We start from the raw sequence: 22,080 nt of genomic DNA, 5'->3' as shown, positions 1-22,080 counted from the left end.
TCATAAAAAGGGGGATTATCTAGAAAAGTTATGTCTGTGGACTATCATATTGCTTGCTATATCCAGATAAATTAGTATAATCTTCATTTACAAAGAGTAAGATGGGGAGCCCAGCAAATGGTCAGAGTATTGGTCTAAAACACCTATAAGTCTTTAAGGATTTACAGTTTTGGAGCTTGACTTAGGCCATTGAAGGAGTCAAGACATTTTGAAGCTAGAAATATGAAAGTTTAAAACACTGAACTCTATAAGGGGGAAAAAGTTAAAGAATAGTGTTTATGGTATGATCTAATTTTTATGTGGAACTCCACTGTGTACATGTGTATTTATATGTAACTGATTGAATAGATAGAGGCGAAGGTATTGGAATACTTTAACTTTTCATGTTATTCTTATTTCCATGCATAATGCTTGCTGAGCACTTACCTAGTGTCAGCCACTGTGTTAAGTGGTAAGGGTATAGTGTTGAGCATGCTGGGCAAGAACCCTGCCTTAAGGAACTCAGCATTCTTGTTTGGAAGATCATACTTTTGGATTGTTTGAATTTGTTATAGGAAATGATATTTTTATAATTTACTAAAGAAAAGTTAAAAATTAGAAATAGTAACAAGCTGGCCCAGATTGATTATAAACAAATATTAAAAAGAAATTTTAAAAAATTAAATGAAATAAAAAGAAAAATGCATCTGGTCTCTTATTTTTGTACCTTTTAGGGGATTTTCTGAATGAGGAAGATAAGCTATTTTATATTTATGCTCCTGGTTTTCGTGTCTTCAGTTGTGTTCGTTGATGCCTAGTACTTTGGTAGTTGACTCAGCTTCACATCTGAATATGATATTGTTTCTCTGCTTAGCTCAGCCTTACTGATCCATGTAATAAGTTAAAGTCTGTTTGCTTGATAGTTGAGTACAGACCACATATGTATGGGCGTCATTTGCCGTCAGGGTAGGAGTCTAAGAAGCTGATGCCGTATATTACTGTTCCCCTTGGAGTCATGGTATCTATCTGTCCTACTTTTTTTTGAGATCAGGCCTCTCTGTCGCCCAAGCTGGAGTCCTGTGGTGCGATCTCGACTTACCGCAACATCGGCCTCCCAGGTTCAAGTGATCCTGCTGCTGCAGCCTCCCAAGTAGCTGGGATCACATCCGGCTAATTTTTTTTGTATTTTTGTAGAGACAGAGTTTCCCCGTGTTGGCCAGTCCGGTCTCAAACTCCTGACCTCAGGTGATCCCCCCTTGACCTCCCAAAATGCTGGGATTACAGGCATGAGCCATCGTGCCCGGCCTGTCATACTTTTTAAAAGTGATGGGTAAAGCATTAAGGGGCCTGTATTCAAGCTGAGAGCACAATTATGCAGTAGAAAAAAGAGTTTCAAATCAAGCCCTGGATAAATATTTCCCGCTACTAAATACAGATGGTGTCTTCCCAAAGAAAGAAAAACTTTTCTCTTTTTTTTTTCGAGACCGGGTCTGACTCTGTCGCCCAGGCTGGAGTACAATGGCATGATTTTGGCTCACTGCAATCTCTGCCTCCCGGGTTCAAGTGATTCTCCTGCCTCAGCCTCCAGAGTAGCTGGGACTATAGGCGAATGCCACCATGCCTGGCTAATTTTTTGTATTTTTAGTAGAGACGGGGTTTCACTGTGTTAGCCAGGGTGGTTTATTCTCTTGACCTTGTGATTCACCCACCTCGACTTCCCAAAGTGCTGGGATTACAGGCATGAGCTACTGCGCCCAGCCTGAAAAACTTCAATAATTTCATATTTATCTTTTCCCTAATCATACCCCAACCCCACATTGTTTATCTGACTTATAGTTTCATTCTTGTTCTTTTTCCCTCAAATCTTAAGGCTTCCTACCAAGGTTCCTACCTATTTAGAAATGCCAGAGTACAAATATGTATGTAAACCCGTATTTATATACATATTTCTATCTCTATAGAGGCCCAATAGCTATATTTCTGTTTCTTAGTTTGATTTCTGTCTTTCCAGGTTTGGAATTACAAGCTTCGGCGCTGTCTTTTCACATTGCTTGGGCACTTAGATTATATTCGCACCACGTTTTTTCATCATGTAAGTAGTCATGGGGCGCTAGTTTTGGAGCATTCTTACTTTCCCCATAGTAATCTTTATTTGATCCTTGAGAACCCATGTTTTAATAACAGAGTTGTTTTTGGAGTGGCTCTTCTACAATCTGTGTGGTATTGACCTTTCTGCTTTGTTTCTTTCTGCAAAAGGAAGCACTCGGGATTGTACTGAATTTAATTTTATTGGATTCAGTGGATTCTATGGGAAGTCATTGTTTCTCTGTAGGGAAAAGTAGGGATTTGATTTCAGGTTTGCTGAACCAAAAAACAAAAGTTTGCCAACTAATCCCATGTAGGGTATTATTAGTAAGTAGTAGGTGTGTCTGGAAGATCAGACTAAGATGCCATTTTGATGAGCTAACAAACGTTTTGAAGTATTAACAATCAGACCCCCTCTATCCTAGGATTTTTGGGTCTGGTGGAGGCTGTTCCCTTAGCCAGGCTTACTACTTTCTTTGAGCTGCCAGGTATCATAGTAGATTTAGATAGTGAGATTACAGACTCCCAACCTCTGAATCAATTTGCAACCTGAGAGGATCTCCTTATAATTCTGTGTATTAGCATTAACTTGTACTATTCTTTGATTGCCAGTAAATTAAGTCTTTGAATTAAGTTAGAATATGATGAAATAAACAATAATTTACTGGTTGAGTATACATTGTTTCTTTAATTAAAAAATTTTAGGATAGGAGAGAATGAGAAAATTACAATTTAAACATTTCAGAATGATAACCACTCAGTAAGATAATTTAAGTAGGAATTGTTTGTCATTGCCATAAAGGACTTCTTGAAGACCCTTGCCTAGAACAAGTTGCCATCTACCTGGAAAGTTATGAAAAACCTTATTTTCTTTCATTTTACCAGCTCAGTAAATACGTGTGTGCGTTATACTTTCTAAGCTTTGTGCTAAATACGGATGTTAGAGATACTATCTCTGTATTGAAGGTAGAGATACTGTCTATCTTCAGTGTTTAACACAAAGCTTAGCAAGTGTAGTAAGAAGGAAGTGTAAATAAGAAATACTTCCTTTTCTCAACAATCTTACAGATTCCAAAAAGGTTAAATTGTCTTTATATGTTACTTTCTGCTTTGCTTGCTGAGACCTGGGAATTTTTTGAAACTGGACAGAAAGAAGTGAGACAATAAAATAATATTCCCATCCTGGAGTTAAAGGTAGAAGAATCTTTCACAGGATCTTAATTTACATGATTAACTATATATAAATACACACACACACACATATAGAAGAAAATGTAAATGTATGTGTCACTATCTGCCTCTGAGAATCTATTATGCCTCTGACTGGCTTCCATTCTTAAGTCTTATAGGTGAAAGTGCCGAAGTTCAAAAAAGCTGTTAGAGTGGTAGAGAAAAGGCGACAGCTAACCTGGTAGCAAAAGCAGCAGCCCCTTTGCTAATGTAGCTGAACTGTTAAGCAATGCAATTCTTTAGAGAAAAATGATTACAAGAGGCTGATGAAACAAATTTGTTTAATGTTTAAAGCCTTTGTCTGGAATATCTTTCAGGAATATCCCTGGATTCTGAGTGCCTCAGATGATCAGACCATCCGAGTGTGGAATTGGCAATCTAGAACCTGTGTTTGGTAAAGCAGGAGGCAGAGGGCTCAAAAAGAGTCTTCATTTTTCCTACTTTTTCATAATCAGCTTCTCTTACAACAATCTTCTCCCTTCCCAAATGGCTATGTCGGCTGATTAATTACTGATTGTATTTGTAGGATGCTTTTAAGTGCAAAATAATAAATGTAGAGGCAATCCCATATGTGAATCTCGATCTTCCAATAATTTCTTACCAGGAAGAGAAGTCATACAGCCTTTTAGAACAAGAAATTTTAGCTGGTTTTCAATTATTTTCCCAGAAAACCTGAGTCAAGGTCTAGACCTTTGTTTTGTTTTGTGTTTGGAGCTGGAGCTTTACATAGAACCTTCCACGAAGAGTTAGGGACCATTTAAAGTGATGGCCTTGGCCTGGCACCATGGCTCACGCCTGTAATTCCAACACTTTGGGATGCCAAGGCGGGCAAATCACCTGAGTTCATGAGTTCGAGACCAACCTGGCCAAGATGGCGAAACCCCGTCTCTACTAAAAATTCAAAAATAAGCTGGACATGGTGGCGCGTGCCTGCAGTCCCAGCTACTTGGGAGGCTGAGGCAGAGAATTGCTTGAACTGGGGAGGCAGAGGTTGCAGTGAGCCAAGATTGTGCCATTGCATTCCAGCCTAGGCAACAGAGTGAAACTCCGTCTCAAAAAAATAATAATAATAAAAAATAAAGTGATGGCCTTTAAATGAGATACCTTACTAAAATCTCACAGATAATTTACAGTATGAATTACTGAGATTACATTTATTTTGATATTATAAAATATTTTTGAGAGGAGAGCTATGCAATCTCAGTTCTCCTGAAATTAGTAATATTTAAATACTAAAGCATTAGAGGCAAGAAGAGAACTGTTGTTAAAATAGCTGACTGGGCTTATTATTAGTTCACAATTGGTAGGATGACCTACCTTTGTCTCCATAAAAATATAATTGGATAAGCATTTATTGAATATGGAGAAAGGTATTTAGTTTAAGAGTCTGTTGACTTCCACCTCTAATTTGGTATTGTCTTTTTTTTTCTTGCAGTGTGTTAACAGGGCACAACCATTATGTGATGTGTGCTCAATTCCACCCCTCAGAAGACTTGGTAGTATCAGCCAGCCTGGACCAGACTGTGCGCGTTTGGGATATTTCTGGTGAGCTGCCCATGTTCAGGGGACAACCTGGTCATGTCTGGTGCAAAACTGCAATTGCTCAAAATAGTGAGGAGAGTTGACTTAGAACTGGAAAATTTAGAATATTCTGTTTTATAATAGCATCTTTGTTTCTGAGGGTGTTGAATCTGCTTTGATCGTTCTTCATATTGGAAGTCTTCTCTAAGAAAAGAGGTAACTCTAGAAAATTCATTTGATTTGAAGAAATTTTAACTTTCTAGTTAGATCAGGTTTTAGTTAAAATCTATATTCTGTTGGGACATTTGATTAAGAATCAGGCTTTCCACTACAAATAAGAAAAAAATACATCTATGACAAAAAGAAATTTTTAGAATAGATTAATACAGGGAAACAAGACTGTTGGACCCTGTTGCTTTATTTAAAAATAGTAAAATCTCTCTATTACCTTTCTTCTAGTGCAAGGAGCATGGTTGGGTTCTAGGAGTTGGTAACTTTTATGTCCAGAATACCTTTTTTTTTTTTTTTTTCTGAGAGGGATTGTTGCTTTGTTGCCCAGGCTAGAGTGCAGTGGTGCAATGATCTTGGCTCACTGCAACCTCCACCTCCCGGGTTTAAGCAATTCTCCTCCCTCAGCCTCCTGAGTAGCTGGGACTACAGGCGCATGTGACCACGCCTGGCTAATTTTGGTATCTTAATTAAAGACGGGGTTTCCCCATATTGGCCAGGCTGGTCTCAAACTCCTGACCTCGTAATCCACCTGCCTTGGCCTCCCAAAGTGCTGGGATTACAGGTGTGAGCCACTGTGCCTGGCCTTTTTTTTTTTGAGATGGAATCTCACTCTGTTGCCCAGGCTGAAATGCAGTGGCACGATCTTGGCTCACTACAACCTCTGCCTCCTGGGTTCAAGCGATTCTTGTGCCTCAGCCTCCTGTGTAATTAAGATTACAGGTGTGTGCCACCACACACAGCTAATTTTTGTATTTTTAGTAGAGACAGGGTTTCACCATGTTGGCCAGGCTGGTCTCGAACTCCTGACCTCAGGTGATTCACCCACCTTGCCCTCCCAAAGTGCTGAGATTACAGGCGTGAGCCACTGTGCCTGGCCCGGAATACCTTTTAATGGACAGATTTAGGACTAGAAATTAAACAATTTATAGATTATGGATAGTTGGGATAATTCCTCCTTTTACAGTTTACATATCTTTATTTTGAGACAAGGATTTAAATGTTTAGTCTTATATAGAGGAGATCTAAGAAGGTGCTACCTAGAGAATTTAAATGCAGAGAGTGGACTGTACCTGTGAGAATGATGGAAGTGCTTCATGGTGGAATAGAGAAATCAAACACTAAATGCTGTAGTTCCCTGACCAGTTAGTATTTGTTGTTTCTTTCATTCTTTTTTTTTTTTTTTAACTTTTATTTATTTATTTTTTTTCTTGAGACAGTCTCACTCTGTCACCTGGACTGGAGTGCCATGGCATGATCTCAGCTCACTATAACCTCTGCCTCCCGGATTCAAGCAATTCTTATTCCTCCACCTCCCGTGTAGCTGGGATTACAGATATGTGCCACCGTGCCCAGCTACTTTTTGTATTTTTAGTAGAGACAGGGTTTCACCATGTTGGCCAGGCTGGTCTCAAGCTCCTGATCTCAGGTGATCTGCCCACCTTTGCCTCCCAAAGTGCTGAGATTACAGGCACGAGCCACAATGCCCAGCCTGTTGTTTCTTTCTATTCATTTCCTTAGAAATTCTTGGAGATTTGAGTTCTTTGAAATGTCAGTGACTGGACTACAAAACATGTTTCATTCTATGAAAGGAAGGCCCCCCTCATAGATCTTTGTTTGGTTCTTTGTAATAAAGGAGTCATCCTCTGCATTGTACAGCGGAGGTGATAACTGTTCCCAACTCCATTGTGGCATGGGGGGCTGGGACAATAATGGCACTTGTTTTTATAGACCATTAATGAACAGCAAGCTGAAAATTTGGATTCTGGGATACAGCATTTGGAATGTTGGAATAGCAGTTGTTTAGGTTAATGTAGCATAGAAACAAGACAAGGGGAGATGGAGACAATTGTAGAGTAGAACCTCTAGATCATGCTGTCTTTGTAGTTTTCAAAGGCTTAGAATGAAAGGGAGTAGTATAAACGAGGTATTGGAGATAGGGCAGTTGTACACTCTTTCCCTAGGGCTTTGCCATTGCAGTTTTTCATCAGACTGACAAGGTTTTTTGAAGTACACCCAGATGTGACCAGCCATGCCAACAGGAGGAGCTAGACACAGGCACTGTGAACCTGTGTCTTCTCCTCTCCTCACTGCCAGTACCAGGGAGCTTAGCATCTACTCTCCCAGTAACCTCACTATGGCTTTCCATGATTTTTCACCGTGCGCACATTCAAAGCACTCTCTCTGTCTCAGGATATAGGAGCCTGATGGGGTTGGATCCCAATTCATGCTGTTCAGTCTCACTGTTACCCAGGCTGGAGTGCAGTGTCATGATTTCAGCTCACTACAACCTCCACCTCCTGGGTTCAATTACCCTGCCTCAGCCTTCCAAGTAGCTGGGACTACAAGCACATGCCACCATGCCCAGCTAATTTTTGTGTTTTTAGTAGAGGCAGGGTTTCACTATTTTGGCCAGGCTAGTTTTGAACTCCTGACCTCAAGTGATTTGGCTGCTTCAGCCTCCCAAAGTGCTGGGATTACAAGCATGAGCCACTGCCCCCGGCCGGCAATTATCCAGAATAGCCTTTGTCAACCTGGATTCTGTGAGAGAATTAAGTGCTATAGAAAGTACTTTCAGTGGCTGTTTCCATAGTTCTTCCAAGAATGGTATATAGCTAATGCTATTCTAGATCATAGAAAATTTATTACATACCTAAACTGATGCTTTCAGGCATTAAGACTTAATTCTTTTCCAGAACACCAGGTCGAGAAGGACTCCACTCTAAGAGTAATGTTTGTGCCACCTGATGCCAGCCCAGCATGTTCCCTGCAGTCTAGCCAGTGCCGTTTGGGGGCAATCAGGTGGTTGGATTATTGGTGATCATGAAATGCTCAAGGCACGAAATACTTTTCTTTACCTTTTGCAGACAGAGAACATTTTTACATCAAAAATAAGGGCCCTAGATCAGGGAAGAGAGGGAGAGAGTGTGACACCATGGGGTTTATACTTGCTTTTGAATGTGTGAAGTGCATGAATTACTATATAATAATCTTTCAATTGCTATACTTTATTTATGTGGTAGTGAGAATTTTGTGCTAACTTGCTGTACTAATGTTAATGCTGTCTTTACCATTTCTAAGTGTTGTTCTTTACCCACAACTCTTGACTTCCAGTAACCCCTTAACCAGAGTGGAAGGAGATGCTTTGGTGTTTAACAAAGTGCAAGAAGCTTTTGGGTTAGACTTTTATGCTTTCCTTCTGTAGAAATCAGCATATTCTTTTTCAGCAGAGTTCTTTTTTGCTATTGGGTTCAAATAAGTCAGAAAACAGGAAGAGTAATTAGCTTTCCGATCTGTTAAAGACCAGTGCTTATATTTCCAAAACAGAGAAGTTAGTTCTGAATAAGAGTATGAATACTCCCAAATTTAGAGGACTAATTCTAATTTTTTTGACTATCTTTTTTTGAAAGGGACACTCTCTGAGTTAGTTAAGCAATAAGAGAATATAGAGATCTTTAAAGGAAAACCTATCTCTTGATACCTCTCCCATGGAGATTGAGCCCCACGGGGCTTAGCTTAACCTGAATCTTTTGTGTTAGCCTGGCAAAAACTATTTATTTAAAAGGGAATGTATTTACAAACCTATATATAAAAGATTACTTTCTTAACTTGAGCTCCCAAGTAAACTGACAGTTAAATTATTTTAATAGGCTTGTACCTTTGCATGTGAAGCTCATGTAATTCAGGCTCAGTCTTTGAAATGGCTACTAAAAAAGTATTAATTTGCTGCCAAATCCTGTTATCATCCCTCTCTTTTTCCTGCTTTCCCTGGTCCGTATTGGGAGGTGTGCATCAAACTGGTCCATTCTGAGAGTGTCCTCTCCTCCCTCTGGATTTGGGTAGCTGCTGTAGAAATTTTCCGTCTGTCGTTCAGTCCTAGCGAGTGGCTTGTTGAAGGCTCAAATATTTCTTCTCTAAGTATCTTTTCACTGCCTGTCACCATTCATCTGTCTGTTTTTGCCCTTCCCCTTTTCCTGGATCGTTACACGCAAATGCAACAAAGCCTTCCATTCTGTCATACAGCTTTCCTTTTAATGTGTTTGTTGAAGCTTATTGGAGGTGAAGTTTCTCACAGCTGTCTATCTTTGTATTTTCCTTTGAATCTGTTTCATATACCAGACTCATTAGAAAAAGTTGACAGATCTTATTAAAGGGACAAGTGTAATAAGTGAAAGGAGGCATCCCAGCAATGAAGTATTTATGAACCTTTGGGAGAATACATTGTAAAGCATCAGCTTTATTTCTGTCTACCTACCGGCTAAATGCTCATCTTGGACAGAGGACAAAATAATTTTAAAGTTGTTGTGGCCTTCTAAGCTCTTGCTTCTCCAGTGTTAACATGTAGGTGCCACTATAACAGAAGAGATATATCACAGTTTTAAAACAATAAATATAAATGCGGTTATTAAACTTAAGTTCTTATATTTTCCTACAGATGGCAAAGTTTAGGCTTAAAATGACTTAGGTTTTCTTTCCTTGTTTTTTGAGACAGAGTCTCACTCTGTTGCCCGGGCTGGAGTGCAGTGGCGCGATCTCAGCTCATCGCAGCCTCCATCTCCCAGGTTCAAGTGATTCTCCTGCCTCAGCCTCCCAAGTAGCTGGGATTACAGACATGCACCGCCATGCCCAGCTAATTTTTGTATTTTTAGTAGAGACAGGGTTTCACCGTTTGAGCCAGGATGGTCTGGAACTGCTGACCTCAGGTGTTCCACCTGCCTTGGCCTCCCAAAGTGCTGGGATTACAGACGTGAGCCACTGCGCCCAGCCTCCTTTTTTTTTTAATTTGAGACAGAATTTCGTTCTTTCGCCCAGGCTGGAGTGAAGTGGCACAATCTTGGCTCACTGCAACCTCTGCGCTATACCCCCGCCAACCTGCCCCCGGGTTCAAGCAGTTCCCCTGCCTCAGCCTCCCTAGTAGCTGGGATTACAGGCGTGCGCCACCGTGCCTGACTAATTTTTGTATGTTTAGTAGAGATGGGGTTTTGCCATGTTGACCAGGCTGATCTCAAACTCCTGACCTCTGGTGATTCACCCACTTCGGCCTCCCAAAGTGCTAGGATTACAGGCGTGAGCCATCACACCCAGCCTTCAGGTTTTATTTTCAATAAGAGTTTTTGTTTTCCATTATATGTAACTATCTTTTTAAAAAAATTTTACAAGTGCTGGGTAATTTCATCTTCCACTTTCCCCCTAAAATACTTCAAAAGATAGGATTTTAGTCTCAATTCTTTTTTTCTCATCTACAAACTGTTACAGTTTTACCTGCTTGCTCATTCCAAAGGTTTGTTATCAGAATCCAGTTACATAGCATACACTCTGAAAACTGCAAAGTACTTTTTGAATGTGAGATAGTAGTAGTGTTACCATAATTTTGGTTCTGACTGTAGCACAAATAGCTTTTAAAGATAGTTGTACTTGAGCCATATATGTGGGTCCTCTACAAATAAGACTGTTATTATTCTGGTGTCTTTTTCCATTGTTTTTAGGTTAGAGCCTAATTCCTCCCAGTAAAACTAGCCTCCAAAGGTTTTAATGGCAAAATCCAAGTATTCAAATCTATAATCAGCCTTTTAAGCAGGAACTTAAAAGGACATGACAGTTTTAATTATCTTGTTCCTTGTCCAAGAGTCAAGTAGTAGGCATGAGTACACTTTTTTACATGGCTTGTGGTTTTACATTATCTTGTACCAAATAGCTGTTTTGTCCTTAATAGGCCTAGTTTCTGTAACCCATTTGGAACTTCCCCCATCAGCTGTCGAAAGGCTTCAAGTTGAGAAACACTGCGCTGTGGCCTCTTCAAATGGCTTTTCTTTTTTGAGATAGGGTCTCAGTGTCACCCAGGCTGGAGTGTAGTGGCACCATCATGGCTCACTGCAGCCTCGACTTCCTGGGCTCAAACCATCCTCCCATCTGTCAGCCTCCCAAGTAGCTGGGACTATAGGCATGCGCCACTGCACCCAGCGAATTTTTTTTTTTTTTTTGGGAGAGATGGGGTTTTGCCATGTTGCTCAGGCTGGTCTGAAACTCCTGGGCTCAAGCGATTCACCTGCCTTGGCCACCCAAAGTGCTAGGATTATAGGCTTGAACCACCATGCCTGCCTCAAATGGCTTTCCTTTAAAGTTTCTTGAGCCTAGTCTGAAGATAGTGAGTTATCTCAGTTGATTGTTCGCAGTCAGTTACAGATTGAAATCCTTGTTCCACTCTTTTCCCCATTCTCACTGCTGCACTTGACTAGTCTTTAAAAAAAAGGAAAAATTTTCTAAAATGATGGGAAAAAAGCTGCTATAAATTTTATGAAGTTGAGAGTAGAAATTGAATGTTTACCATTTGGGGCCACATTTCAAGAACACAAGAACACTGAAGAATGGAAAGTGGGCATTAACTGAAGCAGACACCTCTTGAGGTAAGATTTGCGGAAGAAGAGGTTAAAGTGTGCCAGAAATTTGGGTCACCCTCCTCTGGAAAGAAGTTCCAGTAATGGATCTGTTTAAGTGTTAAGGGAGCAGAAGGGAAGATAGTGAATGTACTTCAATATTTTGAACATTTTTAGAAATAAGAATTCTTGAGTCTGTTTTCTTTCTTCAGTCTTTTCCATTTCTTTTTCTCTTCTTTTTCACTGTAGTTTCTGTGTTTCTGATACTGTGCTGTTTTAGATAACATTTATGTTTACATCTTTCATCCTGCTCCTTATCCCTTCAAAGGTCTAAGGAAAAAAAACCTGTCCCCGGGTGCGGTGGAATCGGATGTGAGAGGAATAACTGGGGTTGATCTATTTGGAACTACAGATGCAGTGGTGAAGCATGTACTAGAGGTACTTATCTTTACAGCCAGGGGCTGGATATGGGCTGTCATCTTGAGAAAGTCACAATATGCTGTTCATTTATTCATTCCTTCAACAAATATTTACAGAGTGCTTTTTAAGTGCCAGGCACTGTTTGAGGTACTAGAAATCAAACTGTGAGTGAACCAGCAGAGAAATGAAGCTTATGTGCCACCTGAGGGAGAGTCTTATCACCTTATAAACCCAGTGGGGAGAGGGAGAAGGCCAGGCGCAGACTTCATCACCATCCCAAAGCAGAGCTCATTCTCAAGCTTTCTGTCAGGCAGGGCAGTAAGAAATTTAATCAAAGTTATTGAGAACCAGCCATGTGTAACTTTTGTGCAGGTGAGAAAACAGAAAAGCATAAGGGAAAGAAACTAGTTTTTCTTTAAAAAATGATCTAATCTTCATAGCTACCCACTGAAGTAGATATTATTATCCCTATTTAGCAGACAAAAAAAAAATTGAGATTTAGAGAAATTAAGCAGTCTACCAAAATCTACATGTATCTACTAAATAAATGTAAGAACTAAGATTTGAATTTGGATCTGACTGCAAAACCCAGGTGCTTTTCACTGCACTATGATATATCTCAATAATACTGCTAATTCAAAACTGCCTTATCCAGGATTCTGTCACAGTATACCATATAACTGTATAAATAGGCTATACAGTATCTTAAAATCAGCAGTTCTTAAACTTTTTGGTCTAAAGATCTCTTTAGACTCTTAAAATTTATTGAGGACCCCAAGGAGTTTTTGTTTATGTGGGTTATGTGTGTCAATTTTTTACCACATTTTAAATTAAAACAACTTTTAAAAACGTGAAATGTGGCTGGGCGCGGTGGCTCAAGCCTGTAATCCCAGCACTTTGGGAGGCCGAGACAGGCGGATCACGAGGTCAGGAGATCGAGACCATCCTGCCTAACACGGTGAAACCCCGTCTCTACTAAAAAAAATACAAAAAACTAGCTGGGCGAGGTGGTGGGCGCCTGTAGTCCCAGCTACTCAGGAGGCTGAGGCAGGAGAATGGTGTAAACCCGGGAGGCGGAGCTTGCAGTTAGCTGAGATCCGGCCACTGCACTCCAGCCTGGGCGACAGAGCGAGACTCCGTCTCAAAAAAAAAAAAAAAAACGTGAAATGTATCAGCACACATTCTATTAGCTGTCAGAGCAATGATATCACGTATCATGTGCTGGGAAACTCTATTGTATACTCATGAAATAATAAGAATGAAGAAGATAAATAGGCTGGGTGCAGTGGCTCACACCTGTAATCTCAGCACTTTGGGAGACTGAGGCTGGAGGATTACTTGGGGCCTGGAGTTTGAAACCAGCCTAGGCAACATAGCAAGATTTTGTGATTTTGTGTCTACCAAAAAAAAAAAAAACAAAAAAAACTGGGCATGGTGGTGCTCACTTGTAGTCCCTTGGGAGGCTGAGGTAGGAGAATCACTTGAGTTTGAGACTGCAGGGAGCAATTAGTATGATTGTACCACTGCACTCCAGCCTGGGTGACACAGCAAGACCTCATCTTAAAAAAAAAAAAAAAAAAGAATGAAGAAGATGACATCTTAGTAATATTATGAAAATAGTTTTCACCTTGCAGATTTCTTAAAAGAATCTTGGAGCTCCTTCAAGATCAGACTGAGATTTCTGCATTAAGTTATAAAATTTGTCGGCTGGGTGCTGTGGCTCACGCCTGTAATCCCAGCACTTGGGGAGGCCGAGGCAAATGGATCATGAGGCCAGGATTTCAAGACCAGCCTGGCCAAGATGGTGAAACCCTGTCTCTACTAAAAATACAAAAAATTAGCCAGGCATGGTTGTGGGTGCCTGTAATCCCAGCTACTTGGGAGGCTGAGGCAGAGAATTGCTTGAACCCGGGAGGCAGAGGTTGCAGTGAGCCGAGATCACGCCACTGCACTCCAACCTGGGCAACAGAGCGAGACTCCATCTAAAAACAATAAAAAATAAAATAAAATTTGTCTGGAGATACTAATAATGTTTTGTAGAAATAAGATAAAAATGGGCAAGTGAAAAACAAAGCAGAATATGCTAAATGCAAATGAGGCTGAGTTTGGGGTTAGAAATATGTATTTGGAAATTCACATGAGAATTTGGGGTAATATTGGAGGACAGACACAATTCTGATGCTCAAAATTTTAGAGCAGCATAGTCTCTTGAATCTGTTCACATGAAGAATAAATCAGAGATATCTTTTACAACGGGTAGCTTGATTCATTGATTTGCTTTGAGTGACGGCTATAAAGATGTTTTAGAAGAACCACTCTTTTTCTACAGGGTCATGATCGTGGAGTAAACTGGGCTGCCTTCCACCCCACTATGCCCCTTATTGTATCTGGGGCAGATGATCGTCAAGTGAAGATCTGGCGCATGAATGGTGAGTGAACTGGTTACATTATCACCATATCTAGGAAATTGCCAGCCAGCAAGGTAAAGTAGGCAGGTCTTCTGGACTCTGACCAATTTTTCTACCTTAGGTGATTAATTAATGCTAATGCCAGGAGCATAGAAATTATTTATTTTACAAATAAAATATATCATCTTCACAATTTTTATGTGTACAGTTAAGTGGTAATAAATATATTTATATTCTGTTTTCCTCCCTTCATTTCCTCCTTCACCCTCCTTCCCATTCTACTCTCTATCTTAATAATATCCACTTTTTAGCTTCCACATATGAGTGAGAATATGCCATATTTATCTCTTTGTTCTTGCCTTCACTTAACACAATGGCCTCCTGTTGCATCCATCATTTTGCTGCAAATTACAGGATTTCATTGTTTTTTATGACTGAATAATATTCCATTGTGTGTGTGTGTGTAATTTTCTTTATGCATCCCTTGATGAGCACTTAAGTTGATTCCATATTTTGGCTATTGTGAATAGTGCTGCAGTAAACAAATATGGGGATGCAAATACCGCTTTGATATATTGATTTCCTTTATTTAGGTATATACCCAGCAGTGGAATTGCTGGATAATATGGTAGTTCTATTTTTAGTTTTCTGAGGAACCTCCATACTATTCTCCATTGTGACTATACTAATTTACATTCCCACCAACAGTGTAGGAGGGTTCCCCTTTCTCCATGCCTTCGCCAGCATCTGTTATTGCCTGTCCTTTTGATGCAAGCCATTTTACCTGTGGTGAAATGATACCTCATTATGGATTTGATTTGCATGTCTTTTATTTCTGTATATATGTGTATATATTTCAGCATTTATGTTAAGGACACATTGATTTGTGTTTCTCTGGTAATTAGTGATGAGCATTTTGCCCAGACCAATATCCTGGGACATTTCCCCAATGTTTTCTTCTAGTAGTTTCATGGTTTCTGGTCTTATATTTAAGTCTTTAATCCTTTTTGTTTGATTTTTGTGTGTGGTGAGAGATAGGAGTTTCATTCTTCTGCATATAGTTACCCCGTTTTCCCAACACTTTATTTTATGTTATTGGCACCTTTGTTAAACATGAGTTGGCTATAGATTTGTGAGTTTATATCTGGGTCCTCTCTTCTGTTCCATTGGTCGATGTGTCTGTTTCTGTGCCAGTACCACAGTTTTGGTTACTCTAGCTTTGTAGTAAGTTTTGAAGTCAGGTAGTGTGATGCCTCCAGCTTTGTTCTTTTTGCTCAGAATTGCTTTGGCTATTTGGGGTCTTTTGTGCTGCCACATAAATTTTAGGATTTTTTTCCTGTTTCTGTGAAGAATGTCTTTGATATTTTGATGGGGATTACAATAAATCTGTAAATTACTTTAGGTAGTAATTTACCCTGTCATTTTTACAATATGAATTCTTTCAACCCACAGGCATGGAATATCTTTCCATTTTCAGGGGTCCTCTTCAACTTCTTTCATCAGAGTTTTATAGTTTTCCTTGTATGGCCCTTTTACTTCTTTGGTTAGAGTGATTCCTGGGCATTTTATATTTTTTGTAGTTACTATAAATGGGATTCCTTGATATTTTTTCAGATTGTTCACTGTTGGCATATATAAATGCTACTGATTTTTTGAGACAGGATCTCGCTCTGTTGCCCAGGCTGGAGTACAGTGGCTCGATCTTGGCTTCCTGAAACCTCCCCCTCCCTGGTTCAAATGATTTTCATACTTTAGCCTCTTGAGTAGCTGGGACTACAGGTGCACACCACCACACCCAACTAATTTTTGTATTTTTAGTAGAGATGAGGTTTTGCCATGTTGGCCAGGCTGGTCTCGAACTCTTGACCCCAAGGGATCTGCCCACCTTGGCCTCCCAAAGTGCTGGGTTTACAGGCATGAGCCACCGCACCTGGCCATGCTACTGATTTTTGTATGTTGATTTTGTATCCCACAGCTGGACTGAATTTATCATTTCTAACAGTTTTTTGGTTGAGTCTTGGGTTTTTCTAAGTATGTGATAATGTCATCTGTGAACAAGGGTACTTTTTCCAATTTGGTTGTCCTTTGATTATTTCTCATACCTACCTGACCTGGTCAGGACTTCTAGTGTTTTGTTGAATAAAAGTGGTAAAAGAGGGCATCCTTGCCTTCTGGTCTGCAGACAAAAGGCCTTCAATTTTTTCCCATTAAGTATTATATTAGTTCTAAGTTTACCATATATGTCCTTTATTATTTTTTGGTATGCTCTTTCTCTACCCATATTGATCATAACTTTTGTTATAAAGGGATGTTGAATTTTATCCAATGTTTTTTCAGCATCTGTTGAACTATCATATGGTTTTTGTTTTTGATTTTGTTAATGTGATATATCATGTTTATTGATGTATATTGAGCCATTCTTGCGTCCCTGAAATGAATCTCACTTGATCTTAGTGAATGATCTTATCAATATGCCATTGAATTTGACTTGCTAATATTTTGTTGAGAATTTTTGCATCTATGTTCATCAGTGATACTGGCCTGTAGTTTTCTTTTTTTATGGTGTCCTCGTCTGGTTTTGTTATCTCAGTAATGCCGGCCTCATAGAATGAGTTTGAAAATATTCCCCCCTCCTCTTCCTTTTTTTTTTTTTTTTTTTAAGAGTTTGAGGCCGGGCGCGGTGGCTCAAGCCTGTAATCCCAGCACTTTGGGAGGCCGAGACGGGCGGATCACGAGGTCAGGAGATCGAGACCATCCTGGCTAACGCGGTGAAACCCCATCTCTACTAAAAAATACAAAAAAACTAGCCGGGCGAAGTGGCGGGCGCCTGTGGTCCCAGCTACTCGGGAGGCTGAGGCAGGAGAATGGCGTAAACCCGGGAGGCGGAGCTTGCAGTGAGCTGAGATCCGGCCACTGCACTCCAGCCTGGGCAACAGAGCCAGACTCAGTCTCAAAAAAAAAAAAAAAAAAAAAAGTTTGAATAGGATTGGCATTAATTCTTTAAGTGTTTGGTAGAATTCAGCAGTAAAGCAATCAGGTCCTGGGCTTTTCTTTGATGGAAGAACTATTATTAAGGCTTTGATCTAGGCACTGGTTTTTAGAAGTTTTTCTGTTTTGTCATGGTTCAATCTTTTTTTTTTTTTTTTTTTTTTTTTTTGAGGTGGAGTCTCGCTCTGTTGCCTAGGCTGGAGTGCAGTAGGGCAATCTCAGCTCACTGCAGCCTTCACCTCCTGGGTTCAAACAATTCTCCTGCCTCAGCCTCCCAAGTAGCTGGGACTACAGGCTGTGCCACCATACCCAGCTAATTTTTGTGTTTTTAGTAGAGACGGGGTTTTGCCATGTTGGACAGGCTGATCTTGAACTCCTGACCTCAAGTGATCCACCTGTCTCGACCTCCCAAAGTGCTGAGATTGCAGGCGTGGGCCACCATCCCTGGCCTCATGGTTCAATCTTTGTAGGTTGTATGTGTCTAGGAATGTATCCATTTCTCATAAGTTTTCCAATATGTTGGCATGTCATTCTTGTAATAGTCTCTAATGATTCTTTGTATTTCTGAGGTCTCAGTTGTTATGTTTCCTGTCTTATTTCTGATTTTACTTATTTGGATCTTCTGTACTGTTACCTTAGTTGGTCTAGCTAACAGTTTGTTGATATTATCTTTTCAAAAAGCAAGTGTTTCATTTCATTGATAGTCTGTATTTTTTTTTAAATCTCAATTTTATTTCTGTTCTGATCTTTATTGTTTCTTCTACCAATTTGGGGTTTGGCTTTTTTTTTTTTTCTTTTTTTTGAGACGGAATCTCGCTCTGTCGCCCAGGCTAGAGTGCAGTGGCGCGATCTCGGCTCACTGCAAGCTCTGCCTCCCAGGTTCGCGCCATTCTCCTGCCTCAGCCTCCCGAGTAACTGGGACTACAGGCACCTGCCACCACGCCTGGCTAATTTTTTTTGTATTTTAGTAGAGACGGAGTTTCACCGTGTTAGCCAGGATGGTCTTGATCTCCTGACCTCGTGATCCACCCGTCTCGGCCTCCCAAAGTGCTGGGATTACAGGCGTGAGCCACTGCGCCCAGCCTTCTTTTTTTATTTTCTAGGTCCTTGAGATGCATCATTAGATTGTTCATTTGGAGTCTTTCCTTTTTTTTTTTTTGACATAGGTGTTTATGTTATAAACTTCATTCTTAGTACTGCTTTTGTTATTTCCCATAAATTTTGATACATTGTATTGCCATTTTCATTCGTCTCAAGCAATTTTTAAATTTCCTTCTTAATTTTTTCATTGATCCATTAGTCTTTCAAGAACATGTTGTTTAACTTATATATGTTTGTATTTTCTGAGGTTCCCCTTGTTATTTATTTCTAGTTCTATTGTGTTCAAAAAAGATACTTAATATGATTTGTTTTTCACAATTTTTTCAAACTTGTTTTGTGGCCTAAAGTATAGTTTATTCTGGAGAATGTTCCATGTGCTGATGAAAAGAATATTCTGTAGCCATTGGGTGAAATGTTCTGTAAATTTCAGTTAGGGCTATTAGATCTAGTGTGTAGTTTAACTCCACTGTTTCTTTGTTGATTTACTGTCTGAATGATCTGTCTGTTTTTGAGAGTGGAGTATTAGTTCTCCTACTATTATTATATTGTAGTATATCTCTCCTTTTGGATCTATTAGTGTTTGCTTTATATACTTGGGAGCTTTGGTGTTAGGTGCACAGATATTTATAATTGTTATTTCCTCTTGCCGAGTTGACCCCTTTATCATTATATAGTGACCTTCTTTGTCTCTTTATAGAGTCTTAGGTTTCGTAGTCTGTTTTATCTGATACAAGTATAGCTACGCCTGCTCTTTTTTGGTCTCCAGTTTCATGGAATGTCTTCTACCACTTCATTTTCAGTCTATGTGTGTCTGTATAGGTGAAATGGGTTTCTTGAGGGCAGCATATAGTTAGGTCTTCTCTCTATCCGTTTAGCCGCTCTGTGCCTTTTAATTGGAGAATTGAGAGCATTTACATTCAGTGATGTTATTGATAAGTAAGGACTTATTACTGCTGTTTCTTGCTTATTTTCTGTTTTTTTTTTTTTAAGGCTTCTTTCTTCCTTTTCTTACTGTCTTTTGTGGTTAAGTGATTTTCTTTAGTAATATGTCTTAATTTGATGCTTTTTATTTTTAGTGAGTATATTATAGGTTTTTGTGCTGTAATTACCATGAGAGTCACAAAAAAAAATCTTAGAATAAGGTATTTTAAAGAGATGACAGCTTATCTTATATCACAAGAACAAAAACAAAGGCAAAAACACACTCAGGAATTATACATTTAACTCCATTTCTGCTCCTGCGTTTTTTACTATCTCTTAACATGTTGCTATAGCTATTATTGATTTTGATAGATTTGTCTTTTGGGCTTCTTAGTAAAGTTATAAGTGAATTGCACACCACCATTATAGTAATATAGTATTCTGGGTTTGTCTGTGAACTTAATTTTACATCTTGAGTTTTATATCTTGAAAAGTTTTCTTTTTGCACGTTAGTGTTTTTTTCTTTGAGATCGAAGAACTACTTTTAATACTTACTGTAAAGATGAGTCTGGTGGTGGTAAATTCTCTCACCTTTTGTTTGTCTGGGAAAGACTATCCTTCATATTTGGAAAATAAAATAATCTTGCTGGGTACAGTATTCTTAGATGTCGGATTTTTTCTTTGAACACTTTGAAAATATCATTCCTCTTTCTCGGCCTATATGGTTTGCATTGGAACATCTATTGTCAGACAAATTGGAGCTCCTTTATGTGTTCTTTGCTTCTTTTCTCTTGCTTATTTTTATTTTAGGATCCTTTCTTTGTCCTTGACTTTTGAGAGTTTGACTTTTATATGCCTTAGGGTAGTCTTATTTAGATTGGACCTGTTTGGTGTTCTCAGGCCTTCCTGTACCTGGATATTTCTTTCTTCTCAAGTTTTGGAAAATTTTCTGTGATTATTTTTTAAAATAAGCCTTCTACCCTTGCTCTTGCTTAGCTCCCTCTTGAAAACCAATCATTCTTTTTGTTTTTTGAGACAGAGTTTCTCTCTTGTTGGCCAGGCTGGAGTGCAATGGTGCGATCTCGGCTCACCACAACCTCCGCCTCCTGGGTTCAAGTGATTCTTCTGCCTAAGCCTCCTGAGTAGCTGGGATTATAGGCATGCGCCACCACACCCAGCTAATTTTGTATTTTTAGCAGAGATGGAGTTTCTCCATGTTGGTCAGGCTGGTTGCAAACTGCTGACCTCAGGTGATCTGCCCACCTCAGCCTCCCAAAGTGCTGTGATTACAGGCATGAGCCACCACGCCAGCCGATCATTCTTAAATTTGGTCTTTTGAGGCAATTTTCTGTTTCTTGTAGTCTTGTAGGTGGTCTCTGTTCCTTTTCATTCTTCCTTTTTTTTTCTCTCCACTGACTTCTTTTTTTTTTTTCTTTTTTTGAGACAGAGTCTTTCTCTGTCGCTCAGGCTGGAGTGCAATGGTGCAATCTCAGCTCACTGCAACCTCTACCTCCTGGGCTCAAGCGATTCTCCTGCCTCAGCCTCCCAAGTAGCTGGTATTACAGGCATCCACCACCATGCCTAGCTAATTTTAGTATTTTTAGTAGAACCAGGGTTTCACCATGTTGGCCAGGCTGGTCTCGAACTCCTGACCTTGTGATCCACCCACCTCAGCCTCCCAAAGTGCTGGGATTACAAGTGTAAGCCACTACCACTGGCCTAACTATGTGTTTTTCAAATAGCCGGTCTTCAAGCTCACTGATTTTTTTCCTCCACTTGGTCCCATCTGCTATTCAGAGTCTCTAATGAGCTCTTCATTTCAGCAAATGTGTTTCTGTTTGATTTATTTTCATTGTTTCAATCTCTTTGTTAAACTTCTCTGGTAAATTTCTGAATTGTTTTTCAGCCATCTCTTGGAGATAACAGGGTTTCCTTTAAACTACTGGTTTGAATTCTTTGTCAGAGATCAGAAATTTCTGTCATTTTAGGGTCAATCATTGTATTTTTGCTTTATCCTTGTGGGAAGGTTATGGTTCCGTGTTTGCTATTGTTACTTTTGGGTATACACCTATGTCTTTGTGTTGAAAGATTAGTTACTTATTCCAGTTTTCTCTGTTTGGCTTGCTTTAGTTTTTATTGAACATATTTGCTTAGCAAATCTTTACTGCTCGGTCACTTCCTCCTTTTTGACTTTAGGTGACACCTTAAGCCCAGGTTCACCTTGGCTTTAGTAAATGACCCGAGCATTGTCTGTCCTGAATGGGGAGGTCCCAAAGGGATTATCCCATCTGTGTGTCAGGCCTGGCTAGAGGTTCGTGTATGGGGGGACCTGTGGAACATACTTCCTGCAACGCAGTGCTACTTGGCATCTCCTTTGGCCAAGTAACAGAGCAAGTTTTTGGGGCTGGGTATGATAGTCCTGCCTCCCTTTTCTCTCTGCCTGTCCTCAGGGATATTTCCTCTCTCAGGCAGTCGTGATGCCTCCCATGGGTTAAGTCAAGGTTAGATGTCCTGCCGGGGCACCCGGGAAGATGGGGAAGATAGTTGACCACCTCAGTCTTACTTTTTGCAGTGTAGAAACCATGAGTTGGGGGGAGGGGCATTGCAGATGTGGAAATCAGATTCTCTTACCATCTGCTCAGAGTTTTTTCATCTTTCTATGGCCCCGGGAACTGTCTCATTGTCATATTTGAGGTCTGGGTTGTTGCTGATGAAAATCTCAGCCCTGTATATTTGTTTTGGGTTTTCTGTGGAGGGGAGTGAAGCCAACTTGTTTCTATACCACCGTTTTGCAACTGAAAGTATTCCTTCTTTCCCTTTTTTCC

At 39.9% G+C, this 22,080-nt stretch overlaps 2 protein-coding genes across 3 annotated transcripts in view; both read left to right on the top strand.

Annotated features, from left to right (window-relative positions):
• PEX19 (peroxisomal biogenesis factor 19) overlaps positions 1–22,080 on the top strand; it is an 84,173-nt gene that overhangs the window by 25,159 nt on the left and 36,934 nt on the right. The window lies entirely within an intron of this gene.
• COPA (COPI coat complex subunit alpha) overlaps positions 1–22,080 on the top strand; it is a 50,800-nt gene that overhangs the window by 5,752 nt on the left and 22,968 nt on the right. For both annotated transcript variants that reach the window (XM_050757356.1, XM_050757345.1), the window contains exons 4-8: positions 1,991–2,071; positions 3,612–3,688; positions 4,730–4,839; positions 11,746–11,855; positions 14,167–14,266. In XM_050757356.1, the coding sequence (XP_050613313.1) occupies positions 1,991–2,071; positions 3,612–3,688; positions 4,730–4,839; positions 11,746–11,855; positions 14,167–14,266 (478 nt within the window). The remainder of the gene's footprint in view (positions 1–1,990; positions 2,072–3,611; positions 3,689–4,729; positions 4,840–11,745; positions 11,856–14,166; positions 14,267–22,080) is intronic.

The sequence above is a fragment of the Macaca thibetana genome, chromosome 1 (assembly GCF_024542745.1).
Source record: "Macaca thibetana thibetana isolate TM-01 chromosome 1, ASM2454274v1, whole genome shotgun sequence".
NCBI classification, from domain to species: Eukaryota; Metazoa; Chordata; class Mammalia; order Primates; family Cercopithecidae; genus Macaca; species Macaca thibetana.
Note: the sequence above shows the minus strand (reverse complement) of the source record. Positions and strands in the feature narration are given on the sequence as shown.